Source organism: Leucopleurus acutus (assembly GCF_964270905.1).
Source record: "Leucopleurus acutus genome assembly, chromosome: 3".
In the NCBI taxonomy this organism is placed as follows: domain Eukaryota; kingdom Metazoa; phylum Chordata; class Mammalia; order Artiodactyla; family Delphinidae; genus Leucopleurus; species Leucopleurus acutus.
Window position 1 is genome coordinate 162,027,114 of NC_139145.1, and position 27,332 is coordinate 162,054,445.

The 27,332-nt window shown below is 43.8% G+C and overlaps 1 protein-coding gene across 1 annotated transcript in view; it reads left to right on the plus strand.

Annotated features, from left to right (window-relative positions):
* MYO10 (myosin X) overlaps positions 1 to 27,332 on the plus strand; it is a 218,403-nt gene that overhangs the window by 158,483 nt on the left and 32,588 nt on the right. The window contains 2 exon segments of the mRNA XM_082836186.1: positions 23,892 to 24,016; positions 24,109 to 24,223. Of these exon segments, the coding sequence (XP_082692312.1) occupies positions 23,892 to 24,016; positions 24,109 to 24,223 (240 nt within the window).

Consider the following 27,332-nt stretch of genomic DNA (forward strand, 5'->3'; position numbering starts at 1 on the left):
CCTCCCCCCTCCCTTTGCCCTCCCCCTCCCTCTCTTGACTGGTTCCCTGGGTGCTGCCCTCACCTCCTCACCTGTGCTGTTCCCAAAGAAACGCTCACTTCTCTTCTGCTCTCAGCCCAGGTGAGTACCTTTCTGCTGTGTTTTCTCAGCCTGAAACCCTCCTCTAAGCTTTGGCCTCATAGCCCAGCTTTGTAACCTACTTTTTTCCTGGGTCTGTGCTTGGCCAGCACTTCAAACTGAAATGTGTCCATGATTAAATTTCACATCCTTTTCCTTCCACCTCCTTGTTTAACTTTTTTTAAATTTATCGGGTTAGGGCAGAGTGTCTCAACCTTGGCACTGTTGACGTTTTGGACAGGACATTTCTTTGCTGGGGGGCACTGTCCTGTGCATTATAGGACGTGTAGCAACAGCCCTGCCTTCTCCCCATAGATGCCAGGCCCACCCCCCCTCCCCCAAATGTTTATAGACACCTCCAGATGTCCCCCAGAGGGCGAAATTGCCCCTGGTTGGAAGTCACTGGGTTAAGGTGTCAACGCTGATTATTTCTTGGGTTTTCCTTATTTTTCCGTTGCTCTTGGTAAAAAATGGCATCTACAACTTAATTTTTATTATAGCACTTGTTATGGCTTTGAACTTCGTTTTAACTGATGAATATACAGTGAAAATAATATCCTTTAACATTTTTCACAGGTATTGAATCATTAAATGAAACATATATTACTGTTTTCTTTCCTAGTAAGTAGTATTAGAAAATTTAAAATTTGGGGGGGGGGGTGGAGTGCCCTGGATATCAGCATATCCTGCAGGATTACGTAATCGCTCTGTGCTATCCACTTTCTCAGATGAATGGATGTCCTAGTTTCAGCCGCTGTGAAAGGATAAAACAGCTCATTAAAGTGTGCCAGATGCTTCGTTTGCCAGTATTTCACTAAAAAGGGAATACTGTTTAGCTTTAAGAATTCTGTAATAGACTCAAAAAGTTTGCCATTACGAAATGAAAGCGTCCCTGTTAAAAATGTGTGAAAATTTCACCAGTGAACAATGTTTTAGATACTATTTAACGTTTTTTCCAGAAGTCTCTTTAGATACAAGAAAATGAACTTTGAACATGCACAGTAAGTTTGAGTTACTGAGATTTCAGCCTCTGAGCTTTAGGCACAGGACAAGGGTTTGCATATGAAGTCTGTCAGGCATCCCTTGATGTTGTTTTCAGTGCGACAGTTTAAATAAGGTGGTTACATATATAAGTAGCAGACAGTTTAAATAAGGTTGTTACACTATGTAAGTAGAGGACTGAGGCCAATTTTGCTGATCTGGAAAGACAAACCCCACCAGATTATTCGAGACACATGTAAAGAATCTTGAATATGTTGATTGCAGCTTGAGAAATGGCAGAAGGGAAATTAGCCTGACTTGACTTCTTTTCTTTTTTTCCTCTTTTCCCTTTTCTTTTGTTTTGCTATTAACTCTGAAAAGTTGGCCTCTGTATTTGATTCAGTGCCTTCATTACATCAATTCCAATAAAGCTTGGACTGTTCAGTTTACACTGAACCGTGGGTACACACAGTGGCAGCCCTGAGAGCCATTTGGTCGGAGGCACCTTGCAAATTAGGGAAATGAGGTCCTGTGTGGAGGTGGAAGGGCAGGTCGGACCTGGTGGTGGTGTCACGTGATTGGGATTTCCCGGGTTCAGACACAACCTGTTAGTGCTGGGGCTGGGTATCAAAGGTGCAAAAAGGTACAAAAAACTGCAAATCTCTGTGGAACTGACCATCTCTTGGACCAGCCATTGTCTGTAGCCTCGTTGCATCAGCAGATGGGCCACTTCAGCTCAGGAACGCCTGCTGTGTCTGGAGCTGTGCTCGGGGCATTTCCTGGTTTACACAAACCTGGAGCTCTGCCAGTGTTGACAGAGTTAAAGCCTTTCCCTTCTCGTGATCGATTAAAAAAAAAAAATTAACTACAATACAATTGCCACTTGTTCTGCATTACTCACCTTGCCTGCTCAGAGCACATCCACTCTCCCTGTTACAACATGTTGGTATAAAGTATTTTAACGATTGAGAAAGCGGTCTGGGAATATTCGAAGGGCCTTTAGCCACTGGCTTGGGTACTCAGGCTTTTCTGTTCTTGGTTCTGCTTTGATAAACTAGCCTAAAACCCGGACTGCACTCTTTTGGGGACTGTAAACTGCCAAGGATGCAGAGCCAGAGAGGGTGTAGGCGGAGACGAATAGACCTAACTGACATATAGGGATAGATGAAGCAACACTCTTCGGTTGACTATTAACTATATTCAGGGCTTGGGTGCAAAACTATAGGAAGAAATGAACTGATGAATAGGTCGTGCCTAAATCATTTCCGTTTCGGTTAATAAATCACGGACTGGCCTCGGATCATAGTTGACGATGCCAAAACGTTGATGGGGGAAAAGGTGGAGACAGACCCAGGAGGACTTTTGAGACCGTTCACCAGTGTACAATGTATCACAGTAGTGTTTCTAAACAACACGGATCCCACCTGGCCTGGTCCCGTGGTTTTGTGGCCTAAAACACAGAATTTAACCTCTAATGCAAACCTCGTCCCAGCAGCCCAGTGACGCTGTAGCAGTCATTTAACCTGGGCTTGTTTTTCTACGTATTCCAAGGCTAATGGCATAAGGTTTCATAGTTCTCAAAGGACAAATTGATTGTATTGCTGTTTGTTAGCGAATACGGCAATACGGCAATCTGTCCTTCAGACACTCTATAGTAAACAGATTGATAAAACAGTTAATCTTTTCACCATTTCTGGATTAAAATGATTAGCGAAGATGTGTCAGGAGGCTGCGTATTGTGGTGGACTGAGGGGAGTCTTATAGGAAACGCTGGGCTCACTGTCATTCGCCAGCCACGTGACATTGGTCTACCGACTCACGTTTGCTTATTGATGGAGTGAGGACAGAAGTCACCCATTTTCAGCGTGGTTACGAGGTTAACTGTGATCATGTCTGTAAAACTTCTAGCTCAGACGCTGGCACACACCTGCCACCGATGGTCGTGGTGGCTGATAAATAATAATGAACATATTTGTCGCCCTGGAGAGAGGCAGCGTATGTGCGTTGGTGTGGCCCTTCCATTACTGACTGTGACGGTCCCAACATAAAGAGGCGTTTGTTTCTTCTTGAACTTATTTACCACTTACTAACTCGGCACCACATCCTCCAGTAGAACTTATGAAGCATATGCATCCATTTGGGGGTAGATGTGTTTAAAAACAAATTCTTGGAAAACGTATTATGAGAACCCTGAAAAGTATGCTTTAAATCTAAGAATGGGAAACATGGTAAGTGTTAATAAGTAAATTGGATTACTAAAGGATGTGCAGGAAATAATGTTAGTCTAAAGACAGATGAGAAAGAGTGTATTATTGTCACATTTATGTTTTCTGTTTCCTGTGTCTTCCTCGGATCTTCTCATTGGGTCCTTTCCCCAAGTCGAAGGCCAAGAGGGGCATCCAGATTTAAGCGTCTTGACTCACATGATTCAGAAGCCTGTGGTCTGGCTCTGCGATGCTGGGGCTCCAGCATGAACCAGTCCTGTCCAGGCCCCAGGGATGGGAATGACCTGGCCTTTGGGCATCGCCTGACCTCCCGTTTCCTAGCAACTTCCAACTGCTCAGCGGAATATTTTGTGGCGTTCCTAATTTATACTTAACAGATATTGGCTGTGTCTAAGGCTGGCTAATTTCCCATTATGACTTGCAGACAACCAGTTTAATACATGAATAAGCAAGAGAAAGGACTCCTAGGAAGCTGCACTCCCCATGTCCCCTTCTCACCAGACCCTCATTTTCCTTTGGGAAAGTAGAATTTACCAAGGACATGCCAATACGATGCCACTTTTCTCAGAGAAGACCGTGTGGAACAGTTTTCAAGTAAAGTTCTCCATTTGACTTTTTTCTGTTAGCCCCGCCTGTATTGATGAATATTTATAAATCAGCTACATCCGTTATCAAAGAGGTGGCTCTTTGCTTAGTGAATTCTTTTAAGCAAACGTAGACTGGTAGCTTCTGCTCAGTTTCTTCCTGTCCAAACGGGGTGGTGAGATGGGGTGATTTCTCAAACTCCTTCCAGCTCTCAACTAACATGAATCTGGTGAAATCATATTTTTTCTAATATTTGACATTTCTGGGCTTAGGCTCAAATTTTCCCGAGGTGCCATTTTTATTTTCCTACTTTTTATGACAGTTCAAACTCTTTGGTCCCAATATGGCTTTTTATTCACTTGCCTCTAAAAACCATTGTTCTCCTCTGCACCCTCATTTTTTAAAAAGAACCGATTTTTTTTTGGAACTAAGTATGGTGAATGACCTCTGGTTTCCAGGGGGTCAGAAGTTGTTTTGTCTCGGAAGTTCAAATAGCTTCAAGCAAGAAACCATAGAAGTATGTGCTCTGGATAATTATCTGTACGCTGAGTAACGCTGCCATGATGGCATGTCTTAGTACCTACTGATGTAGCGTTGTAAAAACCATAACTCTGGCCGAGTATTACAGCTGTCAGTGTGACACGTTTTCCTGGACGTAGGTGACTGTCCGCCTACTGGACACCATCCTCTCTTTCTTTCCTTCTCGCCCCCTGCCGTACATTTTCGTCCTTAGCATCCTTGTCACATCGACATGACCTTGGTGATGGTATAAACCACTGGGTAAGTTTCACAGCTATTTTAGCATTTTCATGACTGATTTGAGCCTCCTTGCCAGCATCTACAGAGAGCGACAGCTGCCTCCCTAATTTGTATTTCTCAGCATGGTTTTTCACAGCGAGTCTGAATAAAAGGGGACTGTGACCTGTTCAGTAATGGGGGATGGAGAAGTAGAAATAGAACAGCAGTGAATAGAGAGAGATTCAAGTTTAGTTTAGCAAGATAAAAAGCATTTAATTACATTCATTAGATAAAATGGCAACAGATTATACCCAAGAGGGAGGCTGTTCTGTGAGGATTTCCAGACGGGGTTTACGCTAAGGTTTGGACCTTCCGTTGTTGGCTTTACCACGGTTTGTGGTCTGATTTAGGACAAACCTTTAGTCCTTCCCTCCCTCCCCACTTTTTCTGTGTTTTTCTGAGGTTGTCTTTCAACACATATTAACTGACAGGATGATCTTTTTTTTTTTTTTTTTTTTGCGGTACGCGGCCCTCTCACTGCTGTGGCCTCTCCCGTTGCGGAGCGCAGGCTCAGCGGCCATGGCTCACGGGCCCAGCCGCTCCGCGGCATGCGGGATCTTCCCGGACCGGGGCACGAACCCGTGTCCCCTGCATCGGCAGGCAGACTCTCAACCACTGCACCACCAGGGAAGCCCTCAATTTTTTTTTTAAATCTTGATCTACGAACCCCTAATTTTACATGTATGTGGCCTATTCAGAGTTTAAATTTGCCCTCCAACCGGCCGTCTCGTCCGTCCATTATTTTTACTCCCTCGTCGAGTGAACACGTTGCTTTTCTTCGTGTAGACCTCAGTCCCTTAGTTTCTCTTGATCGTGAACCTGCATTGGGATTTCATTATCTTCTTGCCTCAGTTGGATTCGTTGGTGGGCCTTTCGTTGGTGGGCCCACATATTTTAAAGAGTGCTCAAACCATCACATGGCCAGCTTCGAATGATCACAAGCTGAGCCCGGACACAAAACAATGTCCCAGGTCTGGGAGGAGGCGTGAGCCATTTAGTCATGAACTTGTTGCGTCTGTAAGGTCCCTTGGCTCGCCGACCTCGCCTCCCTCCAGATGGACAGCCTCATCTTGGGTGATGCTCTTGTCCTCCTCTTTCTCAGACTCCATGGTTTGCTGGACAGTATTGAGAAAAGTGCTCCGGTGAATTCTAGGGCACGTTTGCACCAGCCTCGGAGGAGGAGGCCTCCCTGCTCTCGCCTCCCTCCCTCGAAGCCTTCCCACACCCCTAGCGTGATGTCAGCTTCCCACTTCTGCACGTGACCTCACCTTGAGAACCAGCCGGGGCCTGAGAACATCGGCTCTTAGCCAGCTTGCCCGCCCTCCTCCTCCGCAGCATCCCGTCTCCCCCACTTTGTCAGGTCTTCGCTACACTTTGAGAACCACCTTCCTGGCGCCACCCTGTCCCGGGCCTCCTGCCTATTTGGCCGCTTCCAATGAGGCCGCCACCTAGCGGTTCTCACCGTGGCCATGGAACCTGGGTCCATGCATTCTGTCTTTGATTCTGTCTTCCCTGACCTAGATTTGAACTTGACCACAACCCTGGGATGTCTGTCTGGCTTTGACACAACACACCAGCTCACGTCGCCACTGCTGACCTCTGCTCCATTGCTCATTTGCCTTCTGAGTGTTTTTGCGGCTGACGGTATTAACCGCTCTAGAGTATTAAGCCATACATCAGCCTCGCGTTTTCACCATGGATCTTGATCTCTCTGGAGTCTAAGCCCGTTCCTCACTGGCGCCCCCTCCTTCCTAGGGGTGATCCTTCCCTTCCTCCACAGGACCTCGTCCATCTACCAAGAGACCACACAAGTGTGTCACACACACACACAATACCCTTGATGTCCCTTTGGGCAGACCCCAACTCTTCAGTGACAGGACACAAAATAACTTGGCCAACAGTGACCTACACAGCATACAAATACATAAGGATCACATTTTAGGAGAAGCGTTTGTTTAGAGGCTTCACAATATTACGGCTTCGCAGAAATGCATCTGCAATTCCCTTGGTCCTTCCTCAAGGTTGCAAAATGGCTGCCATAGTGGCAGCCATCACATCCTCACAGAACGTCCTTATTCAGTTCTTTCAACAGATAGTTTTTGAGGATCTGTTGTACTCTTGGGATGCATCTCTGAATAAAGCAAACAAAGGCTTTGGCCTCTTGGAGTAAGCATTACCTCTGAAAGGAATCAGGGCTGGGCCAAAAGGAATGGCTCTCCTTTTATTAAGAAGAAGAAAAAAAATAAATCTCAGTAGATTTGCCTTACATCTCCCTGGTGCTGGCTTCTCTGCTTGGTTCTAGGGCCAGCCTGGGGCCTGGGGCTGAGCCTCACTCCACAGGAAGTTAGAGTGAATATCTGGCAAAGGTGAATGGGTTTGCAGAGTTGACTTAGAATGATCTCACTCCCAGGACAGCTGCCCTGAGTACAGTGGGAGTTCCATTAACAAGGGAGGCTTCACGGGCCCCACTGGAGAATAAAACTTGAGACGAGGAGTGGAGGGGATGAAGCTGGAAATGCAGAAAGACAAATGTTTGGATTTTATCTTGTGTACAGTTCCGAGAACTTTTTTAACAGAGATGTGATATCAGATTTTCTGAATAGGCACTTTATGCTTGTAACAGTTTTGAGAAAGGATTTAGATAAGTACGCTTTCCTTATCTGTTGAGCCTGATTTGATGTTAAACAATAGAAAGGGGAATAAGTCTAGTCCTTCATGCAAAATTGATAATACGGTAACAACGGCAGGTTTGTGTACACATGATTATCAAGAAGTTTCTTAGGATTACCCAGAATTGACATTGGTACCTCCTAAAGCAGCACCTCTCAAATTATATATAGCAAGAGAGAACTTCTCTTTATTCTTGCCAATTCGTTGTGGACTGGTGCCTTTTTTTTTTTTTTTTTAAAAATACCACGCCACGTGGCATGCAGGATCTCAGTTCCCCAGCAGGGATCAAACCCGTGCCCCCTGCAGTAGAAGGGCGGCATCCCACCCACTGGACCACCAGGGAAGTCCGGACTGGTACTTTCGTAAAATAGAATAAAGATGATGTGGCCATGTCATCTTGCTGTAGAAGTTCTTAAATGCTTCCCACTTTTGGTGTCCGTCTCCTCATGGCCTGGCACCTGTCACAGGCCACACTTGGAGTCATGCCCACCTGGTTTTCCTACAAGAAGGAAGAGCCCAGAATCTAGACAGAGGTCTTAGTGCTTGCCAGTCACGTGACCTTGGGCACAGCACACAAGTTGTATCCGATTCACCTCCATGCGTGTGATGGAATAATCTTCCTGGCTTGCCCGCTTGCCTTAATAGGGTTCTTTCAGATTCAATTAAGGTAACGAAGATCCTTTGCACAGAGTCACCCATATTTAAATAATAGATACCATTGTTTGCTGCTTCTCGAGTTTAATTTAGGAGGGAAACCATCTCTTCTTTTCAGTGGTGAGAATTGAACGCCAGCTCCACTGTTAGCGATCCAGGGGGGGGTCTCATTTTTGCAGGAACACACTTCTTTCTGTCTTCCCCACGTGAGTGGCAGAGGGCACCGGGGGGCCTCATCCCCATGAGGGGTCTGACGTGCAGGCACGAACACCAGGAACTTCCTGCAGGGTTTGCTGGGAATTCATGGCCCAGAGCGAGGCAGAGCGGGGGTGTCTGCCTGCTTCCCTTGTATGCAGGGTAGGAGAGGAAACCCAGCAGTGAGCAATATTCAGCATGCACAGCCAGCGGGAGGAAGGGCAGTCAGAGCAGCAGGTGCAGGGCCGGTTGTTAAAGGCAGGAAACCGGAAAGGCATAAGAATGGAAGAAAGAAGCCATGGAGGAGGCCTGTATTCTTGTAACTCAAGGAAGCGCTCGACCAAATGTTAATACGTGTGGTTTTCAGGACATTTATGCGGTTTGGAAACAAGTTTGTGACATGGCCACAATGGCAGCTAAGATTCAAAAGAGGAAGTGTCCCACGGACCCACTTAAGGTGCTCGGGCCAAACATTGGGAGCTGTTAGGCATATAGCCTTTGTAAGCATTTACTTGCCAAGTTTGGGGGAAAAAAGATCACAATGTCTGTGATCCCATTCTGGCCTGTTCAATCTAACTTTGTTACAACTTCCCCCAGTGGCGCTCTGTTTCTGGGTGCTGAAGATTCTGGGTTCACTGACTTGTTAAAAATAAAACAGGGCTTCCCTGGTGGCGCAGTGGTTGAGCGTCCACCTGCCGATGCAGGGGACGCAGGTTCGTGCCCCGGTCCGGGAAGATCCCACATGCCGCTGAGCAGCTGGGCCCGTGAGCCATGGCCGCTGAGCCTGCGCGTCCGGAGCCTGTGCTCCGCAACGGGAGAGGCCACAACAGTGAGAGGCCAATTAAATAAAACAAATGTGATGCCCCCGGAATATTCTGGAGTGACTCTGGAAACGAAACATAAATTCATTCGGAAAATGAAATTAACATATTTTGTTTGAAAGTCATTGTGTTGATATTTCACACTTTATTTGAAGTTAATGGAAATTCTTCGCGTCTCATTTCTTTGTTTAGAGTCATTGGCCTCAGGAAAGCTCTTCATGAGGTCTCTTCTGTTTCACGTTATTTGTGGGAGTGTTGGTTTTCACCTTTGAACGATGGGTAATGTTTTCAATGAGAAGAAGTATGTGTTATTTGTCTCTCTTTAAGCCGTGTATTAAAATAGTCTGACAGTTCATTTATGTAAAAGGTGCTCCAAGTTTCAAACAAATGCAAGTAGAATATAGTATCAAGCTGTCCACGTCCTTATAGAGCAGAGGTTCAGCCTCATTTATTAGGGCAGCACTACCCAGTAGAAGTAAGATGTGAGTCATGTATGTAATTAAAATTTTTCCAGTAGCCACACTTAAAAAAAAATTTTGTGAAATTAGGCTTTAGCCCAAGAAATCCGAAATGTTATTTCAACATGTAATAAATTTCAAAATTATTGACGTATTTTTTATTTTATTTCCGTATTGATTTCTCGAAACCTGGTATATAAAATTACCTTTGGAACACAGTTCTGTTTGTACTATTTGAGTGCGCCATTTCCCTGGCTTTCATTCTCCAGCTCAGGTTGGCAAACTTCTTCTGTAATTGACAAGATAGGAAATATTTTAGGCTTTGCCACTGTCGTGTGAAGGCAGTTACAATGCATGGCAGTGTTCCAGTAAAACTTTATTTACAAAACAGATGGCAGCCCAGATGTGGCTCCAAGGCTGTTCTTTGCCAGCCCCTACTCTAACTGAATGTATTGTCTCATGTGTGTTTTAATCTTCAGAAGTTGACTTCTGTTTTGGCTTAAAGTCTGCTACCAAGATAGCTATTGTGATGAATTTCATTCAGGAATATTTAGGGCAAATGTATCAGGAAACAAACTCCATTGTTAAACAATGAATACTCTGGAGCTACAGGAACTTCCCACCCCGCCTCCTGAACTTGCACCTTGCAGAGGAGCAGTGTAGCTAGGGGCTTTAATGCAGACTTGACCCTCACTCTCCCCTGGCTCTGTCTCAGAGGAGCTTCGTGACCCTAGATAAGTTAATTAACCTCTCTGTGCCTCAGGTTAGGCATCAGTAAAACGGGAATGAGGATGATCGCTACCTCAGAGTTGCCAAAGTTCAAGAAAAGCTAGCATTACAAAGTGAGCATGGTGCGTGGCACTTAGTCCTTGGCACACGTGAGCCTTCATTCTTACTGCTGCCATGACTGCTGCTGCTACCAGTCTGTTACTACTAATAGTAGTAGTTCTGCTACTACTACCACCACCACCCTAGAGATCCATAAATACAGTCTAATCCGGGCACCAGAACAGATGCACAGCGGCCACCCTCAGACGCTCATAGCATCTACTCGCACGAAGTCTCTTTGGACTTGAACTTGTGGATAAGTAGAGGAGTTACAGCATTCTAGGGAAGCTTTGGCAGAAGCTGCAGAGATTCTGATGTTGGAAGAAGTGGGTACCTATTGTTCCTCTGTCTTGGTAACTGCGGTGTGATGTGGCTCAGATCACTCATTCTTTGGACCTGTTTAATGAAGATGCTGATAGCTGCCCTGCCCACCTCACAGGGCGGCAGAGATGAACACATGACATCTGGTCTATACAGTGCTGTGCAAATGTCAGCTAATAGCATTTCCCAAATGGCTGCCTCTCCTCACCTTATATCACAAATTTAATTTGATCATCATGGACTGATTTAACTCATAGGGTGGCTGTAAGGGTTACGAGAGATACCTGTAGAGCGGAAATGGGTCGCTGTTCCATGAATAGGTAGCTGCTGTTTTTATTAAACACACCACTTTTTATCATAAGCCATCCCTTTAGATTTCTAGCCATCATTTGGACTAGAAATACTATTAAATGACCTTGTTATACAGTGTGGCAGATAAACTCCCCAAATTCCATGGTCTAACATGCTGGAACGTAATAAAAAGTTGGCAGAATTAAATTGCAAGTTATTCTTCTAATCAGTAGTTAGTTTCTGACTGATTGATTAAAATGTCAAACTGATGTTGACACAATATAAACAGGGAGTCCACAGTGTCACCCTTTCATAGCACAAGAGCCTGTCTCACATATAAGGCATCTCAGTAATCACCTTTCCTTAGAGGTAGAGGTTGGGCGGAGATAGAGGAGGTTATAAAGCTTCACACTGCGGTGATCACCTTCCTATTCTGTGGGGGGCTCCTAACCGTTGGCACCAAAAGTACAGAAATGCATCCACCATGAAACAAAGGGGGTCAGGGATGGAGCCAGGGATGGAAGTGTTGACAGGAAATTTCCTGGCGTGGGGACTCCAGGGTTCCACTTTATTTCCTTTCATTCAGTAAAAGCTGAACAGAAAACAGCAAAGGGTAGAACCAACCTAAATGTCCCTCCATAGGGAGCCGATTAGACACATTCTAGTAATGACCTAGTGTGCTGCTGTGAAAAAACACGGGAGATCTGTGTGTCCTCACAGGGAATTCTCCAGGATGATCTCAGGCAAATAGAGCAAAACGTCAAACATGTCTTTGCTTTTTTTTAAAAAAAAAAAAAATGAAGCTTGTATTTATTTGTATGTGCATGCATGCATCTGTATACATGCACACACAGTCCTACATTTATACATGCATAGAATACGTCTGGAAGAAAACACAGGAAACTGGCAAGGGTGGTTTTCTCCAGGAGAGCTGTGGGGTTTTCATTACATATATTCTCTATATTTTTGATTTAAAAAAAAAAAACCTTTGCATGCATTATTCTTTCATTTAATGATAATGGAGAAAACAAGGCTTTACTTGTATCTCCCAATGCCTTTTACATCTGTCCTCATTAAATACTATGCTGAAAAGTGCCTTCAGTGCATCTTGACCTGAACTCTTTCCCATAGAAACACATTCCAGTTGTGTCATATGAACAACTGAAAAAAATAGGCGGGTATTGAGCTGTGTTTCCAGCTTGTTCTCTAGAAACACATTTTGAGGACTGCTTGGACCTTGTGACTGGTATGCTTTAGAGTTGAGGTTAAGCCAGCATTAGAGTTGGGTTTTTCTGCTGCTGTTCTCATGAAAGTAAATCAACTCTAGTTGGGTAGAAGTAGTTTCGTTAAGGTTTTCTTCCACCATCCATCATTTAATTGTTCCATTCCAGTGTAAACATATAGTGGTATCAGTATCGCGACTCCTTCTGCCTCTAAGTCTTAGACTGAATAGAATCCATGTCCAAAGCTACTTTAGTTGCAGGTTTTCCCCCCAGTCCTTCCCTGTGATGTTGTTTCATACATTTGTAATACATTTAGATTCTTTTGTGACAATCTGAGTTATTTCCTGGGATGATCCTACAGGGTTCATTCTTTTGCTGTAAAGTTCTGCGGATTTTGACAAATGTGTCATGTCACGGAGCCGCCGTTACGGTATCATATGGAATAGTTTCCCCAACCTAGAATTTTCCTCTTCTTTATCTATTCAGCCCTCCCCCAGGTCCTGACAACCACTCATTTTTCTACCATCTCTATAGCTTTGCCTTATTCAGAGCATCATGCAATTGGAATCACATACGTACACTTTGCACTATGTATGTAAGGTTCCTCTGTGTCTTTTGAGGGCTTGACAGCTTTTTTTAAAAAAAAAAATCTGAATAATATTCAGTTGAATGAATGTACCCCAGTTTCTTTTTCATTCACCTATTGAAGGACATGATGATTGCCTCCAGCTTTTGATGGTTATGAATAAACCTGTTATAAACATTCACGTGTATGTTTCTGTGTGAATATAAGTGTACAACTCAGTTGGGTAAATACAGTCAGCCCTCCTGATCCAAGGGTTTCACATCCGGGAATTCAACCAAGCTCAGATCAAAAATATTCAGGAGAAAAAATTCCAGAAAGTTCCAAAAAGAAAAACATGAATTTGTCACATGCCGGCAACTCTTTACATAGCAGTTACATTATATTTATATAGCTATCTAGGTAGCATTTACATTGTATTAGGTATTATAAGTAACCTAGAGATGAAGTATACAGGAGGATGTATATAGGTTGTATGCAAATACTACACCATTTAATATAAGGGGCTTGAACATATGTGGATTTTGGTATACATGGAGGGTGGGGTCCTGGATCCAATCCCCTGTAGGTACAGAGGAATGACTGTACCTAGGAGTGTGATTGCTGGTTTATATGTTAAGACTATGTCTAGCTTTGTAAGAAACTGTCTTCCAAATGGGCTGCATCATTTTGCATTCAGCCAGCTGTGAGTTAAGGTTCCTGCTGTTCCATATCCTTGTCAGCACTTGGTATTAATCAGTTTTCTGGATTTTACCATTCTAATAGGTGTGCAGTGGCATGTCATTGTTTTCATTGGCAGTTTCCTGAGATATCTGATGTTGAGTGTGTTTCCATATGCTTCTTAGTCATCCCTATAGATTCTTTGATGGTGTCTCTGATCAGATCTTCTACCTTTTTTAAAAATTGGGTTGTTTTTTTGTATTGTCAATGTGTAAGTGTTCTTTGTGTATTCTGATTACAGTCTTTTTCAGCTATGTATTTTTCAAACATTTTCCCAGTGTATTGCTTGTCTTTTCATTGTCTTAACAATGTCTTTCACAGAGAAGTTAATTTTAGTGAAATCTAACTTAGCAGTTTTTCCTTTCTTGTACTGTGCTTTTGATATTGTTTCTAAGTTATCACCAAACAAGTACATTGAAACAGCTGTGAACAGGACCACCCTTTCATTTATGCAATACAGTAGGATAAGTGGGTACCTATCTGAGGTGTCGAGTCCAGTGGTCAGCAATTTAGTGAGAAACTCATAAGATTCAGCTCCTGCCCAAAGGAATTTATACTCTTATGAAGGTTCACATGGATATGTCTAATGGATATAAAAAAAAAAATTGTGAGAAATAGATTCACAGACATAGAAAACAAACTTATGGTTACTACAGGGGAGAAGGGAGGGGGATGAATTAGGAGTTTGGGATTAGCCAATACACATTATTATATATAAAATAACGAGGACCTACTGCATAGCATAGGGAACTGTATTCAGTATCTAGTAATAACCTATAATAGAAAAGAATCTGAAAAAGAAATATATATGTAAAACTGAATCACTTCGCTATACAGCTGAAACTAACACAACAGTGTAAATCAACTATACTTCAATTTAAAAAAAAGTGTGACAGGAGGAACAGCATGGGCAAGGTCACAGATGGTACCAGTTGGATACATCCTGAACAATTTTATTGAGGAGGGAGTATTTGAGAAACCCCTAAAATATCCACGAAACTCAACAGTTAGAGACAACGGGAGGACATTTCAGGTGGAGAAGTTGGCTTCAGCCGAGATGAGACAGGAAGTGAAGGTTTTAGTCAGAAAACAGCTAGAGTTATCTCTAATTTGACTAAAACGTGGAGGGTGTGTGTGGGTGTATTGACTGGAGAGGTAGATTGGAGCTTACTGGGGGGGGGCCTCCCATGTGAAATTGAAGCCCTTGTCTTAATTTGGGGTGCGCTGTAAGTTCAGGAGCAGGGAGGGGGTATAATAGGGCTAAGGCTGTGCCTTAGGAAGGTTTCATGTACACATGTGTATATTATTTACGTTCAGAGTTTTCTTCCCATTAAGTAGTTGGCGTTTGTGTGGCTCTGAGGTGCGGACCACAGTTTCCACCTGTAACAGAGCTTGAAGTTCCTTGCTTTTCAACTGTGCTCGTCTGGGAAGGGTGTGGTTGGAAGGCTGTACTGGGTGAGTGAGAAATTTCCACGCTCTGTAATCTGACCCCCCCGGGACTGACCAATAGCTTTAACCAGTCGCGTAAGCATGATGCTTCCCCTTCCTCGCCTGGGAGGGGGATGCGGTTGCCTCTTTTCTCAAAACGTGGAACTTAGCAAGTGGCAACAACTGTGTCAAATGTTGAACTGCCCCGGAGAGAAATGACTGATGTGAGACAAAGACCCTTTGTCTCTAGTTTAATTGGCTTTTGTTTACTTCCTTTTCAAGGTCAGGAAAGTTATACTGCTGCTTTAGTAACCATGCTTTTGAAAACCGTTCAAAGCATGATAAACTCATGCTATTAACTGCTTTTGAGAATTTGATGTAACAAAGACAGCAAATAAAGATGGAGAGGCCTCACGTCTTAATTTTTTGTTAAGTTGTTAATTAGTAGGGAGTGAGGACCGGAGTCTTGTCGCCACTCAGTGTAAGGTTGGGCATGATATCTTACAAATGTGACATAACTGACTTGGTAAACTCTAATGTAATTTTTAATTCTTAAAGTTGATGAAGGGTTATCAGGCTTCTACAGATGTGTTTGCTTGTTTGTGTTTAAAGTTGAATTAGGGGAAAGGCATATCCCATGATCATACTGCAAATACAAATACTCCTAATATATTAAATAGTCTCTGTAATCCTGGTGTCTCTCACTCCACGATGTTTACTTAGCAAAGTGAAGAATCATGTAATGGTTTTACCCAAGAATCAACTTATTTTACATGTCTTGGGAGGCTGGATACTAATCCTCCACGATATGGACTGTGTAATAAGTCCCACCAGTGCAGAGCTGGTATGTAGGTAGATAAAGTTTACAGTATTTCACAGAGGAAGACAGTCAGGGGCCATTAAAAAACACAATGAGAAAAGTAGAACTCTTTCATTTTAATTAATTTTAGAATGTTATACCACTCACTTTGAGAAACAATCTACCAGTGTTGGGTTGGAGGTAAATCTGATCGATATAAAGTTTTAAAGAATTATTTTTGTATTAGGCTACTAAGGTAGGGCAATAAAACAAGTGTTGGCATAATGCTCAGATCCCACGTCTGGTTACTCTGTGCTCTGAGGACCCGTGTGGCCAGGCCCAGGGCTTGCTTCCATATTGCATTCCAAGCAGATTGGAGCCAAAGAGAACCTGCATTTGTCGGGTCAGAGCAGGGGCTGGGTTTGCTCTGGGTCGTCCCATACAGTTGCCTCTGGTTGCTCAGTTAACGGAAGGTTCTTAATAAATACTTTTGATTGATGAAAACAGTAAGTAATGTTTACTTTTACCTCATCTCTAAGACATCGAGATCCTATCAAGTGGCTAGTTTTTAGACTTTGAATAAATTAAGCGTCTTCTTAAAAGGGAGAGAAGGACCACTTCTGGAAATAAATTGTAGCCTGTGTTCAGAAGCGCCCGCATGAATTATCAAGTTGCATTTATTATTAAAGCAAAAGCTGTCGTCATTAAATACGTTGTCACCTGCGGGCTCCTTCCACGGGATGGAGTTCAACGTGTTCTGAGTGTGTTCTTCTGTCCACTGTGGTGTATCGGCTCTTCTCGAGCGCCTGTCCTTGGCAGGTGGTATCCAGGGAGGAGAGGCAGGTGGACTTGCAACCACAAGTAAGTCAAGGAACATTTGAATTCTGTCAGTCCTCTGACGCTGAGACACAAAGTAACGGTGTTGTCAGCCTTTCGTTGTCTGTGTTAATGGGACCAGTGACTGGAGACGGATTTGCACAGAGTTTGCTATTTGATTTCCCAAAAGGTGTCCTCTGTTCACTAGTTGTTTCTGTGTATAGATATTTGGCTGCACTCACAGTGTCGTGTGCCGGTTTCCGTTCTACATTGCCGTGGCCCTTAGAATTGTGATTTTTTATATCACCTGTATTTACACCAGGTCAGCACCTGACAGGTTGTCCCTAAGGCCCCCTCCTTAGTGTTAAAATTTTTAGAAAATGTCTCCATGTGCCCAAAAGACCGAGTGTTCTGGAAACGCTACAGTATAGGGTGCGTTCTCTGCCCGGATTTCATTGTAATCTTTTTCCCTAAAGAAGTTTCTAGCTCACTCCTTTGAGAATTATATCCTCTGGAAATATGCCTCCGGTTTTATAACACGTCAGTAGAAAAATATGGTTCGTATCAAGTTTGATTCACATACTAGTTTTCAGGAATGCAAAGTTCTTTGAGCTTTAATTGTTTGATTTAAGCAAATATTAACTGGTTTGAACAAGTCATTTAGCCTTGCTCACTTCCAGTTTCCTTATCCGCAAAATGCAATAATATTACTCATCTAACCCACCCATCGGGTTTCTGCCTTCGAGTGCTGTATGAGTTGAAGGATTGCTGTGGGTACCTCGCACATACAAACAAGAGGACTTGGTTCCTGCAAGGCTGCTAAACAAGCATTTGAAATTCTATGTGTGTAATCATCAGTAGATCTTTGAGGTTAGAATAATAAAATTCTTCTTTTTAAAAATTATTAATGTTTTTAAGATTATGTATTTTATGGTTGCCGTCTTAGACTATAAAAATAATATAGGCTCCTTAAAGGAATTGAGAATCTGTTGATTAACATCTATGAAAAATGATTCAAAAATTAAGGCAAAATAAAATACCTGGTTGACAGAAGTTAGTATTGAGAAGGAAACTTAACTTTGAGCTTCCTGTCAGCCAAGGCAAAAAGGGTAATACAATGCATTTTCTACTGTGTGTTCTCTTTTAATCACTGTATCTATTTTCAGTTTATTTTGTCTTGCCTTAATTCCTCTTTGGCACAAGGTGCGTAAGTAAGTTACCGTGAGTTATAATAGTCATCAATTTATGAATGTAGAGTCAGATTAAGCATGTCATTTCTTCTAGAGAGAATAGTTTTCTCCCCGATATCAAATTTAAAAAAAAATTGCTCTCATAGATCCATGTTAAGTGATATTACATAACAGTGGATGACAGCAGAGTGAAATAAGAGTCACTTATGTGCCAGTCCTGCGTCCTTGTCCAGCTTGTTCTCTCCCCTCAGGGTGTCTCTTCTCTTCAGGAGACTCTGAGGCATGGAGAGGGTCTAACCTCAGCAGTAGAGCTGGATTTCCCACCACCCGCTGACTCGGTTTCTAGTCGATGTAATGCTTAATCAGAGTGTGTGTGACTTTGGCCGTCAGAGGATAGTTCCTTCTCTCTGCAGTCCTGGCTGGCCCCTGCCGGCACCCCCTGACCTCGGCGTGGCAGGCTGCATTCCCACCCCACCCCCTCTCCCTGGACTCTTCTCAGGGCTTCTCCATTGGTTTCTGTGAGACCTCAAATGCTGAAAAGCATTAGAACTTCAAGGGTCCACAGGTAATTAACTATTCTATTTTCTTTAATTAAATAAGCGCAGATTGAATGTCCTCTTACCGTGGACAGGTGACTATTTCCAAGTCCACCATCACACTTCTTATTGTCTCTATGCAGTATTTTTTTTTTTTTTTTTTGTGGTACGCGGGCCTCTCACCGTTGTGGCCTCTCCCGTTGCGGAGCACAGGCTCAGGACGCGCAGGCTCAGCGGCTATGGCTCACGGGCGCAGACGCTCCGCGGCATGTGGGATCCTCCCAGACCGGGGCACGAACCCGCATTCCCTGCATCGGCAGGCGGACTCTAAACCACTGCGCCACCAGGGAAGTCCTCTATGCAGTATTTTTGAAATTATGGAAGGCTAGGTAATGTTTGGGGTAATCATATTCATTAACACATAAATGCATTTTTCTTTTCTTTGTTGTTGTAAAACACCTCCCCTGTCTTGTGTCCCTGTTTGCCAGCACGTCTGTTGCCCTTTATTTAGATTTTTAGCTGCAGAAGCTTGGGCTTCCCCGTAATTGATTGTTGTAGAGGGCTTAGCATGCTCTGTTACCAGTCATTTGTTTTGTCTAGGCATTCTGAAATCTTATTTTTTTCAGATTGTAGAGGAGAAAGTTCTAATTTTTTTTTTAGAATTAAATTGCCTGAAGCTAAAAATATTTAACCCTGTCTCCAGGATACAAACTCTCTTGCATCCGTCTCTTTTTGTCCATTTTAAATGCCTCCGTGTCAGTCTGGCTTTTACAATACCTTTTTTTCCTAAGCTTTATTGAGCTATAAATCACATACCATGCAACTGACTCATTTGAAGTGTACAATCCAATGGTTTTTCATAGATTCACAGAGATGTGCAACCATCACCACGGACACTTAAAACATTTTCATCACCTCAAAAAGAAATCTCCTTAGGGGACTTCCCTGGTGGCACAGTGGTTGGGAATCCGCCTGCCAACGCAGGGAACACGGTTTGATCCCTGGTCCGGGAAGATCCCACATGCCGTGGAGCAACTAAGCCCGTGCGCCACAACTACTGAGCCTGTGCTCTAGAGCCCGCGTGTCACAACTACTGAAGCCCGCATGCCTAGAGCCCGTGCTCTGCAACAAGAAAAGCCACCGCAACAAGAAGCCCATGCACCACAACGAAGAGTAGTCCCCGCTCGCTGCAACTAGAGGAAGCCCACGCAGCAATGAAGACCCAACGCAGCCAAAAATAAAGAAATAAATAAATTTATAAAAAAAGAAATGCGCTACTTCTTGGCTGTGCCCGCTCTGTCTCCCCATCCCCTCCACCAGCCCTTAGCAGCCACCACTCTACCTTCTGTCTCCGTAGATTTCCTGTCCTGAACGTCTCACATGAATGGAATCACGTAACACGTGGTGTTTCGTAACTGGCTTCGTTCACTTAGTATAATGTTCTCAAGGCTCATCCGTGTTGCAGCATGTAGCAGCGCTTCATTTTTTTACGGCCAGTAATATTCCGTTTTATGGACAGACCATTTTGTTTGTCTTCTCCTCGGTTGATGGACATTTGGGTCGTTTGCACTTTAAGGTTCCCTTACAGCAGCTTCGCCCCTGATCTCCCTGCTTCTCTGCCTCTGTGTCCACGCTGTTCAAAGTAGGACCTCTACAATCCATTCTGTACCTGATTTTTTTTTTTACTTTGTAAAAAAAAAAAAAAGTTAAGTGTCTTCAAAGATATATAGCCAAATAGAAATTTTTCACATTGTACATACGTGATTATTTCCTTTTTTTAGTGCCGTCTCATTTTCCCCCCTTTTTTTCTCAGCTGTCTCTTCCCACCACCCATAGTAGTGCCCCCCACTCAGTAACAGCCTGGCATGTCTCCTCCTATCCTTTTCTGCACACCGTGTATCTAAACGTGTATATTCACACACATGTACATACATAGAGCAGGTGTTTTATTTGATGGGGTCATTGTTATACATACTTTTCTGCATCTTCTTTTTCTCACCTTTCAAAAAGGCTTGAGAGTTAACTGGGGCATCTTTAATTTGGTCTTATTTTGTAATGGCCGCCTAACACTTCATGATGGGCATGATATCAAAATAGACCCAGCCATGCCTCTGGTCTTGTTTCCAGTTTTGCTGCTACCAACACGGGGATCCTTCTACAGCACAGGTCTGCCCCCGGCGGGCAGCTCGCGATCCTGGAAACAGTGGCATCAAACTTGAGTGCCGTGTTCACCAACAGCTCAGGTCCCCGTCCACCTCCGCGTTCCATCCGGACTGAACTACTGAACGTGCCAGGTTCTCTTTCCACCTCTTGGCTTTGGTTCGTGCTGTGTTCTGTGTGTAGAATGTCCCTTCCCCTCCAGCAGTGACTAGGAGTTGTGGGAGCCCAAACTCTGGGTCAGACCTGGGTTCAAATTCACGTGACACCCATACCCCCTCAGTACTTTTCTTTGTCCCGTGTTCCCAAGGAACGTAACTTTAATGTTTAGTATGCTTTTGTAGTAGGCCATCTACCAAATAAGTAGTGATGTTTGGCATACCTGTCACCCTCCTAAATTTCAGGGTCCTTGGAAACAGAATCAGCCCTGTGAGGCTATGCAAGTGAGGGTCAGAGGGTGTAAGGGAAATCTCTGTACCTTCCTCTCAATTTTGCTGCGAACCTAAAACCACTCTTTAAAAAAATTAGTCTTAAAAAAAAAAAAGCTGTGGAGACGGTAGAAAGATTAGTGGTTGCCAGCTGTTGGGGAGGGGTAGAAGTGAATAGATGAAGCACAGGATTTTTAGGGCAGCAAAACCACTCTGTGCGATGCTCTGATGATGGACACGTGTCATTACATAGTCATCAAAACCCATAGAATGTACAGCACCAAGAGTGAACGCTGACGTCAGATATGCACTTGGGGTGATTAGGATGTGTCATGTGGGTTCATCGGTTGTAATGAATGTCCTACTCTGGTGAGGGGTTTTGATTTAAGACAAAAAAGAATCCAGCCCCCGCCTTTTGTTTCCCCCGGAAGCATGAATCACAAAGCCTTGGCGCATAGTAGGTGTTTAATCATTTATATTCAGTAAACGGATCAAGGCCAGACTCCTGGGACTATCATTGCCCCGGTTTATGACTGTTACTTCCCAAATCTTCCCTTGCTGTCGGCCATCAAAACTTCACAGTTAGGACACTGCCGGCAGTCTTTGGAGGGAGGACCTCCAGTTCTGGAAAACGAGTTACCAGTACAGACTGGAGTGCATTAGCTGAAGTTTTGAAAGGCCACATGCCTTTGAGTTGTGACTTGTCCACCCTCCAGCTGTGTCATCTTTGAACATTAAATTCACCAGAAAGAAAAGGAAGTTGAGACCCACCAATGGAAATACAGGTCTACTCCCCTCGTGATTGCCCTGTGTGTTGCCCAGGGCGACAATCTGCGAACAGATCCCCCTTCCCCCGGTTAAATTTCTGTGAAGGGGCAGAAACACAATCACAATGGGAGCCTGGAAAGAGTGGCCACTCCTGGTGGCTCCCTCCCACCCTCCCTCCCCTCCCCAGGCTGTATGAAATCCTACAACCACACCACACTAATTAGCCCGAGAATGGGAGGGGTTGTCATGGCGACCGAGCACTTTTTAAAGCACAGGAATGGTGTTCATTATTGTTCAGTGTCTTTAGCTGTGGCGAAAAGGTCAGTGTGGCAGTTGTTTTCCATATGAATTTTGGCCTGAGAGCCAAACCGAAGGTGGAATGTTCCTTGGAGGGACTGGAAGATGGTAAGTGCCGCTGGACTTTTTGGATGGGGTGTCCCTTTAGTAATATTTTTCAGAGTGTTTTAATAACTAGTGCCAAACTAAGGAATTGTACGGACTTTGTTAAGTAGAGATTGAAAGAAAAGGAGCAAGGAAAAAAGTATGGGTCAGGAACAGTGAAAGTTTGAGAGAGATTTAGAGAGTTTTTTTTTTTTAATTTAACAAGTCTTTGAGCATCAAATGATTAAATATGAAATTCGTAGATTTCTCTATGAATTAACAAAGTTAACTAAGTCTGATGCCTTATTCAGTGTTTGTTTTATATTAGCTCTCTACTGGTCGTTGTGGATCGCTACTGTTCAGATTATATTCCCAAATAAATCTAACAGAAGCATTTTAACCAAATACCCTCAGAACAGTTGCCTCTCTCTCTGTGTTTCAATCCGAAGATAAGGGAAAGGAGTTATCAAGGCTAATTTTTTCATGCTTTTCTTTTATTCTTTCTCGTCTAGGGATATTTGAAATAATTAAGACCAGAAACCAGTGAGCCCCAGTTCTTTGGATATCCGCCCTTATTTATTGGCTAGACTCCGGTAGAATACTGCTGAGTAGAGACATCTGACCCCAGTGTTTGTAGGAGAAATTAAATATGAGACAAGTCATCGTGCTGGATATGATGGCAGCGTTTCCATCAAACGCTGCAAGGGAGGTTTACAGAGCATTCTTCAGATTTATTTTTTTGCTAGCTTGGAAAGCGTACAGAATAACATGGCTTTCAGCCTGATTTTGTGTTAATGACTGGCTGTGCTTTTAAGGCTCGCAAATTTAAGCCACTTACCGTCTTTGTACTTTTTAACAATGTACTTGTGTTCTGTGGCACTATTTTTCAGTCATTTTGTACACAGTTGTGTAAGATAAGAAAATACGAATTAATTAAAGGGAATGGGGTGTTTGGATTAAAACACAAATCACTGCCCAAAAAGCTGTGAGTGGGAAATGGCATACTTTTGGGCTTTACCCTGAAAGACCACTGTCCTGTCAGCAACACCAGTTTGTTTGGCAACTGAACAGATAAGAGAATATGATTCAGAATGTTAAGTCCTGGCTTGATTTCCTCTGTCTTTTGTTTGTATGTTCTGGGATTAATTTATTTAGTGACCATAGCATGGAGCTCGATAAATGGGGTTTCTGACTAGAAACTGAGAAAATTAATTTTTTTTTCATTTTTGTCTGTTTTCTCCACTTACAAGCTCTCCTCTTCCTCCCCAGCCCCTAACCCCGCCCCCAGCCCTCACTGGATCACTGCATTCTTCAGCTAAAAAAAAATGCCTGGAAATTGAATTTTGAAAAGTAAATAAAGTGATATTTGCATGACACTTAAGATTCTTTGGAAAACATACCATTAAAAATGGTGGTCCGTTTATGAAATTTGTAAAATAATCAGAAATTTGAACCTGGATATTAATATCAGTGAATTCTTGGTATCTTTTAAGATAGTGTTGTGGTTCTATTTTAAAAAGTGATACTGGAACACTTCCCTGGCGGTCCAGTGGTCCACACTTCCACTGCAGGGGGCACGGGTTCCATCCCTGGTCAGGGAACTGATCCCGCATGCCGCAAAGCACAGCCCAAAAATTAAAAAATAAAAGTGATACTGATATATTTACAAATGAGAGTGTGTACTATCTGGGACTTGCTTCAAAAAAAATCCAAGGTCAGGGAGTAAGTGGGCTAAGGATGAGGGGGCAGCACTGACATGGGGTGCTGGCTGTTACAGCTAGGCTATGGGTATGTGGGGTGGGGTTTGTTTTCTGTTTTGTATATTTGTGTAGGTTCAAAATGTGTGTGTGTAAAACCATGGGGGGGGGGGGTGTGCGGTCTTGTTAACGTCATCTTCTCACCTCTTGGCATGTTTTAGATGCCCGACCAGTTTGAACAGGCAGTTGTGGTCAACCAGCTGCGGTACTCCGGGATGCTGGAGACAGTCAGGATCCGGAAAGCTGGGTATGCTGTCCGAAGACCCTTCCAGGATTTTTACAAAAGGCAAGACAGAGCTGCAGAGACCCTCTTTCTTTGCAGAGGGGCTGGGGAAAGGATTTTAGCACAAGGTGACGCTGGGTATTCTTCTTTTGCAGATATAAGGTGCTGACGAGGAACGTGGCTCTGCCCGAGGACGTGAGGGGCAAGTGCACGGCCCTGCTGCAGCTCTATGACACCTCCAACAGCGAGTGGCAGCTGGGGAAGACCAAGGTAAAATTTCGGAGAAAGAACGACCGTCCCATCAACCCCCTGAGAGATGTTTGAGTTCGGTGTTCTGTGATGACTGCTAGCCAACTGTTTTTCCAGTGTTGGGAAGATACGCACGGTATCATGCTAGCCATACTCTTTGTCCTCCCAACATGAGTCTTTTATCTGAAGTCCTTGATTTTCAGGGGCTGTGTTCTTGGGGACACATTGAAGCATCGGATCCTAAGTGCGTGTGTTTTCATTCAGTCAGGCAACAAATGTTGGCTGATGGGCAACTCAGTGCCAGGGAAGAACTGGGCAGCCTCTGGCATCTAAGAAGTGATACCCCAGACCCTTCTAACGTTGCATTATAAGAATAGAATACTGAATGTTCTCCCTGCATCACAGGAGCTGTTGTGTGGGAGACCAGCAAGTAGTCCGAAATCCGGCAGGTTACCCAAAGTCCAGTCTGGAAAGCCAAGTTGAAATCCATTTTTTTAAACATGCAGGTGTGACGGAGGCCTTTACCCCTTAGCTGAGTGATAAGCAGTCGGGCCTCAACAGCAAAACTTAGCCATAAAATTGGCAGTATGACCTCTTCTCCCTGTATCAGGAGCTTCCAGAGCTCTCATTTGGGGTTCCATTCTCCTTCTGCCACCCACCTCCAGGGTCTTATCACACAGGAGAGGCAGAAATGCAGGCAGCTGGGGGTCGGCCTTTGAGTGTATGGTTGTCTTCAAAAGTAAGAAGTGTTCCTCAAGCCTCATCCTCCTGACTCTACAAGTAGGAATGGAGCAGCAGAGAAATATTTTAAAGTTTCTGCTTACATTATGTTTTTAACCTAGGAGTTTCTTTGTTTAAAAAAAAGGAGGAGGAAGAGGGAAACAGAGACACATATCTTGCAGTTTGACTGTCTTCATCTCAGAGCTTCTCTGACAAAATACCATAGACAGGGTGGCTTAAGCACAGACATTTATTTCACACAGTTCCGGAGGCTGGAATTCTGAGATCAGGGTGCCAGCATGGTCAGGTTCTGGTGAAGGTCTCCTTCCTGGTTTATAGACAGCTGCCTTCTTACTGTGTCCTGACACGGTGGAGAGTGAGTTCTGGTCTCTCTTCCTCCTCTTATAAGGGCACTAATCCTATCATGGGGCCCCACCCTCCTAAACCTAATTACTTCCTAAAGGCCTGACTTTCAAATACCATCACATTGGGGGTTAGGGCCGCAGCATAAGAATTGGGGGTGGGGGGGGTGGCCAACATTCAGTCTATAACATTGATGTGAGATTAAAGACAAGTATTTAGGCATCACCTGGAGCCCACTTAGCAAAGGAAAGTGTATAATGAACATACTCTTCTGCTCTTGAAGGATTTCAGCTGGCCAGGGATTTAAGATGCAAACATCTAGCAAGGTAGAGATGGCATGCAGAGGTATTGTATTAGTTATCTATTGCTGCGTAACAGACAGCCATAAACTTAGCAGCTTTAACAACACACACCAATTACCTCATGGTATCTATGGGTCAGGGGTCCAGGCACAGCTTAGCTGGTCCTCTGTCAGGGTCTCAGAGTGTCAGCTGGGGCTGCATTCCCTTCTGGAGCTTGGGGTCCTCTTCCAATCTCACGTGGCTCTAGAATGCCATTCTTTGCAGTTGTAGGACTGAGGCTGCAGTCCCACTGGACCCTCTTTTGCTGCTGCCTGCCCCCTGGGGCCACTCTCAGCTTCTAGAGGTCCCCCCACAGTTTCTAACCACCTGACCCCCTCCCACGGCCTCCCACTTCTTCAGGGCCAGCAGGAGACACTCCTGCTCCAGTCTCCTAAGATGGAGTCTTATATGATGTAACATATCCATAAGAGTGATATCCCATCACCTTTGCCATGTTCTAGAAGAAAGTCACGGGTTCCACCCACACTAACAGGATTAAACAAGGGTGTAACTCATTGGGGGTCACCTTGGGGTGTGTCCTCCCAGGTGTATAGGTCTCTTTACCTGGAATTCTCCACCCTCCCCTCCACCCCGTTTAGCCAACTCCTCCTTCAAGTCTCTGCTTAGATGCAGGCTTTGACAGGAGTCCTATTTGACATTCTTCACTGCACCCTGAACCAAAACTCATCCCTAAACTGGGCTTAGCCCCCTCCTCTGTCATTGACATCTTTCTGTTTTCTGCCCTGTTATAACACTTAACATGCTGTCATGTTTTCTTGGTATTGCCTGGTGACTTGTCTACAATCACCCAATAGAGAATGTAGAGTTCATTGTTCGTTCTTCTACACAACACAATGCACGTAGTAGGAGTTCACATAGTAGGAGCTCAGTCAGTGTCTGTTAAATGCTAAAAAACTATAAAGTGATGGCACAAGATTGTTGTATGTTGAGTCACTCAAAGAACTTTCTAAAGAAGTTGGTTCAAGTGGAGCTCTTGGCAGTAGAATATAGTCTGCTCTGATTTTTTTAATTAAAAAGGTATTACATTCTCTATAAACTGATATCCTCCTCCTGTCTCACTGCCTTATACCATGGAATAACATCAAAGATTATTGACTCACCCAGCCAATACCGGTCTCTTTTCTGAGCTCTGAAAAAATCAATCCAACTTCATTTACAATTTACGGTGGAAATCAGGCCCCAGCAAGACTTAGAACTGGGTGTAGCACAGGGATACGGAGACATAAAGACATGGGCATTGCCCCCGGTTTACTAAGTTTCTGGGAGATAAGTCATCCCGTACGACTGATAAATTATGCAGTGTGATCTCTTGAAGGAATAAGGACACACCTCCAGGAGAGAGCTCACTGTGAATTGACATGATCAGAAGAGTATTCAAGAAAAGGAAATCTTTAAAGAGGAGTTAAATTTTAATTGGTGACACATTGGAAGCAGAAGTGGGGTGGAAGCTTATCATTTCGCATAAATACTAGGAAGTAAATGGAAACATGAGAGCATTTGAATTGTATCCACTAAATAGCCTTGACCTTGACCAACATTTGACTTAATTATACACTTAATTATACTCTAGCAGTGTTTCAGTCAGTGTTGCCGCCAGAGGTCTTTGCATTTAAAACCTTGGACCTCTAAAAAATATCTAGATCTTCTGGTAAAGAAGTTTCTGTCAACACTGACACGACAGAGGG